The following is a 4156-nucleotide window of genomic DNA, read 5'->3' as shown; positions in this document are numbered from 1 at the left end:
CTGCTGCTGTGCTGTGTCTGGATGGGGGAGGGAGGCCATGGCTGTCGGCTGCCACTGCCGCCGCCTCCTCCTGGTGGCCCTGCACGCCGGGGCTGCCCGGGCTGCTCCGTGGCGACCGCGGGGAGCAGGTAAGCCAGCGGCCACTGGCGCAGCCTTTCACGGGCCAGCGGGCTCTTCTCCCCGAGAAGCGTGGATGGTGGCTTTTCCCCTCCAGTGCTTCAGCGAGGGCTTTGTCTCCGTGTGCGAGAGCTCTCCCTGTACGAAAGCCCCCAGGAGCCGTACGTTGGTCCATCTGCTCCTCGAGGGACGTTGCACATGGCCCGGAAGGAGTTTGTGGAGAGCTGCCGGGTGCCAGCCAAGAGCTCACCAGGCCCCTCTGCGGCTTTGACAGCCTCCACCTTTGTCTGCCCCCGACGTGGTTACGCGAGCCCCTTGCCGTGCCTGCAGTTGCCTAAGGCAGAAGTGGATCCCAGCATGCAGGGGCAATGATTCTCATCTCTGCTTGCTTCTAGATGAGGCTGGGGGCAGCGGTTATCCAGCTTCTCGGCTGGATGTTGGTTTGGAGCCCTTGGGGCATCCCAGAGGTAAGTTCTCAATGTCCCTTTCCTTGAAAGAGTAAACGCTGACAAGGTGGCAAGAGCTTATTCAGGTGCAATTTCCCTTCAAATCCTCTTGTTGTCGAAGGTTTCCCGACATCTTCATCTGTTCCTGTCCCGGAGCCTGAGAGCAGTCCCACAGGTAAGTCAGTGGGAGGAGGGAGCATCTACCTTTTCGTCGTCTTTCCGTGTGCAGTGCAAGTTGCTCCTTCTGTGGCCGATGCGCGCAGACGTGCAGAAGAGCGGAGGAGGAGAGGGCTGGGCTCAGTGATGTGCCGCAGGGCTATGCTGTCACTACTACAGCTTGCTAACTGTCTAGAGATGAAATCTATTGAGACCCGAGCAATTCATAGAATTCTGAACTTGAGGCATCATCTGCTTTTAAGTAACATTTTTGGATGACTGTGGAGAGTACGGGGAATGCTCTGCCAGCCCCATGCCTGGCTCCTGCCTGGTGACGCCACGGACGGACACCGTGGGCATCCACGGCTGCGCCCGGGCCTGGAGCTCAGCCGGTGCTGGCGCCTCGGGGGGTTTGCCGTTGGTACCACCGCGACACTTGTGCGACGGCTCTGTCCCTCTTTATCTGAGGACAAAGGGCTGAACCCCGAAGCTGTTGGTGGCGGGATTCTGTCACCAAACCACCGACCCCTGCCCTGGCGGGGCCACCTTCAGTCCCTGTCAGAGGGCCAGATCAGCGGGGGTGGGGGCCGGGGGCTGCTGGGTGGGGTGCTGAAGCGCTAAGGCTTGGACAACCGGCCCAAGCCAGAGTTGACCTATAGGTGGGTACTAAGTTATAACCACCTACCTATTCTGATGTAAAGAGTGGAAGTATTGAAGCCTGAACAACAGGCCCTGAGCCAAATGGATAAAGTAACAGGGCCTTGGGCACCATTGTCTGGCACTGTGGCCTGATGTGAGACCTTGCGCTTCATCCAGTTAGATAAGCAGAGAGGCTCCCTTAGCTTCTCCCTTGAGCCCTGGCCAGGCTCTGGGGGAATCTAATGTGAGATTGAAACCAGATATTTCTGCTTAAAACAAAGGTGCCAGTTATTCTGGCTTGCTGATTTTTGGGTATATAAGGCTGGACCCGCTCACAGCGACTTTGGGTGCCTCAGCTACGGGTGGACGCACCGCGTAGGATTTCCCACTTGCCGGGAAAGGCTCAACAAATCCTCGATGCAACCGGGGCTGCCCAGCGCCTGCGGGTCTGGATGATGGGAACGTACGCAAGTGGTGATGGATCTTTCTTAATCACTATTCTCTCAGGTAGTAATGATTTGATGCATCACCCTGTATGTTCCTATTTGTTTGAGTGCACTGTTCTGTCTTTTCTTACTGTATGTTTTCCCGTATTATTCTGTTATATTATTGAGTTATGTCTAGTAAAATACGCCTGCTCTTTTCACTCTGGTGTGAAAACTACTTTAATTAGTATCCCTAATCGCCAAAACAGGTGCGCAGTGTCACAGCAGCTCGGGAATGGTGGACGGGGCACGGGAATGGCGGGGACAGTGGGGTGCTGGGTGGGTTGTGCAGTGTCATGGCAGCCGGGGACAGGTTGGGGGTGCAGTGGGGACAGTGGGGAGGGTGGGCGCGCTGGGCTTCCCGGCATCTGCATTGGGTGTTGGTCCCAGCTCAGGGGTACCAGGGCGGCTGGTCCGGCTGTGGCAGGTGCAAGGGGGGGCCGCCGGTTTCGAGCCACTGTCCGGAGTCTGCCGCGGTGCGCCTGTGGAGAGAGGAGGCGGCTGAGGCCCTCGGCTGGAGGAGGCACAGGGGAACTCTCTTCCCCAGCGCGGCCCACAAGCAGCTATCCAAGAAGCAGCGGGGTGAGGGGTGAAAATCAACTCACCCTTTTCTCCTCCACCACTGCCGCACCTGGGTACAGCACAGCACCAGTGCAAATGTCACAGAACCCGCTAGTGCACTGAGGATGCAGACCGTCTGCACACCCAAGCGAAGGAAAAAACCTGTGATGCTCTGGAGAAGGGAATCCGTTCTCTCCCCGACCACACCTGGAGGAGCAATTCAGGACGTTAGTCCCTCCGGTGCACCACCAGTAAGCTTGCGGCACCCTCCCGCCCTTTGGGACAGGTTGTCCCTCTAAACAAAACTCCGGCAGCCAGGAGGAGAGCACGGGCGGGGGAGCGCAGCTGCCTGGCCAGTCACTGCTTCAAGGGACACGGACAAAAACCATCCCTGCAGCGGGTAGAGCCACCCACCCCCGACTCTCCCTGCCCTGGGGCCAGCTCCAACCCCCCGAGGGGACAGAGTCGGGCCTTTTCAAGAGACACTCGAGCCTTGCTCTCCCCTTTGATCTCTGCCCCAGCACGGGCACCGCCCGCAGCCACTGTCAGGTTTTAGGACACGTCTCCCACTTGGGGACCCCAGCGGGAATCTCAGTACCTGAGTCTGCTCTTCTTGTCTTTTCTCGTCTGGGCTTTGAGATCACTGCCAAAAAGAAGAGATGAGAGGTAAAGCCTGGCTGAGGCACAGAGGAGCAACTTGCATTGCACACGGAAAGACGACGAAAAGGTACATGCTCCCTCCTCCCACTGACTTACCTGTGGGACTGCTCTCAGGCTCCGGGACAGGAAGAGTTGAAGATGTCGGGAAACCGTCGACCTTGAGAGGATCTGATGGGAAATTGCACCTGAATAAGCTCTTGCCACCTTGTCAGTGTTTACTCTTTCAAGGAAAGGGACATTGAGAACTTACCTCTGGGATGCCCCAAGGGCTCCAAACCAACATCCAGCCGAGAAGCTGGATAACCGCTGCCCCCAGCCTCATCTAGAAGCAAGCAGAGATGAGAATCATTGCCCCTGCATGCTGGGATCCACTTCTGCCTTAGGCAAATGCAGGCACGGCAAGGGGCTCGCGTAACCACGTGGGGGGCAGACAAAGGTGGAGGCTGTCAAAGCCGCAGAGGGGGCCTGGTGAGCTCTTGGCTGGCACCCGGCAGCTCTCCACAAAACTCCTTCGGGCCATGTGCAACGTCCCTCGAGGAGCAGATGGACCAATGTACGGCTCCTGGGGCTTTTGTACAGGGAGAGCTCTCGCACACAGAGACAAAGCCCTCGCTGAAGCACTGGAGGGAAAAAAGCCACCATCCACCGCTTCTCGGGGGAGAAGAGCCCGCTGGCCCGTGAAAGGCTGCGCCAGTGGCCGCTGGCTTACCTGCTCCCCGCGGTCGCCACGGAGCAGCCCGGGCAGCCCTGGCGTGCAGGGCCACCAGGAGGAGGAGGATGAGGAGGAGGTGGCGGGTGAGGGCCATGGCTCCCTGCACTCGTACCATACTGCTGCTGCTGTCGCTGCAGTGGGGCAGGGACTGAAGCGGTCAGTATTTATAGCCAGCGTGCCCCCACGGGGCTCTGTGACCTCACAGCCCTGCTCTGATGTCACGGCCCCACTGTGACCTCACGGCCGGGCGAGGCTGCGTGGGGGATGGCTCTCGGGGTGCTCGAGGAGAGCCGCCGGAGCGATGCCGGGGGGAGCTGCCCCCCAGGGAGGGGAGCTCGTCCCTCGGGCAGCTCTGTCCTGTTTTCCGGGCACTGTCACGG

The 4156-nt window shown here is 59.2% G+C and overlaps 1 protein-coding gene across 1 annotated transcript; it reads right to left on the bottom strand.

The window, feature by feature from the left end:
- Positions 1-977: 977 nt before the first annotated feature.
- On the bottom strand, positions 978-3584 carry LOC141928090 (uncharacterized). The gene is made up of 6 exons (XM_074835753.1): positions 3476-3584; positions 3161-3232; positions 3003-3081; positions 2449-2611; positions 2006-2325; positions 978-1176 (listed from the first exon to the last, which is right to left on the bottom strand). The coding sequence occupies exons 1-6, from the start codon at positions 3582-3584 to the stop codon at positions 978-980; spliced, it is 942 nt and encodes a 313-aa protein (XP_074691854.1).
- Positions 3585-4156: the final 572 nt, after the last annotated feature.

This window comes from Strix aluco, chromosome 11 (assembly GCF_031877795.1).
Source record: "Strix aluco isolate bStrAlu1 chromosome 11, bStrAlu1.hap1, whole genome shotgun sequence".
In the NCBI taxonomy this organism is placed as follows: domain Eukaryota; kingdom Metazoa; phylum Chordata; class Aves; order Strigiformes; family Strigidae; genus Strix; species Strix aluco.
Note: the sequence above shows the minus strand (reverse complement) of the source record. Positions and strands in the feature narration are given on the sequence as shown.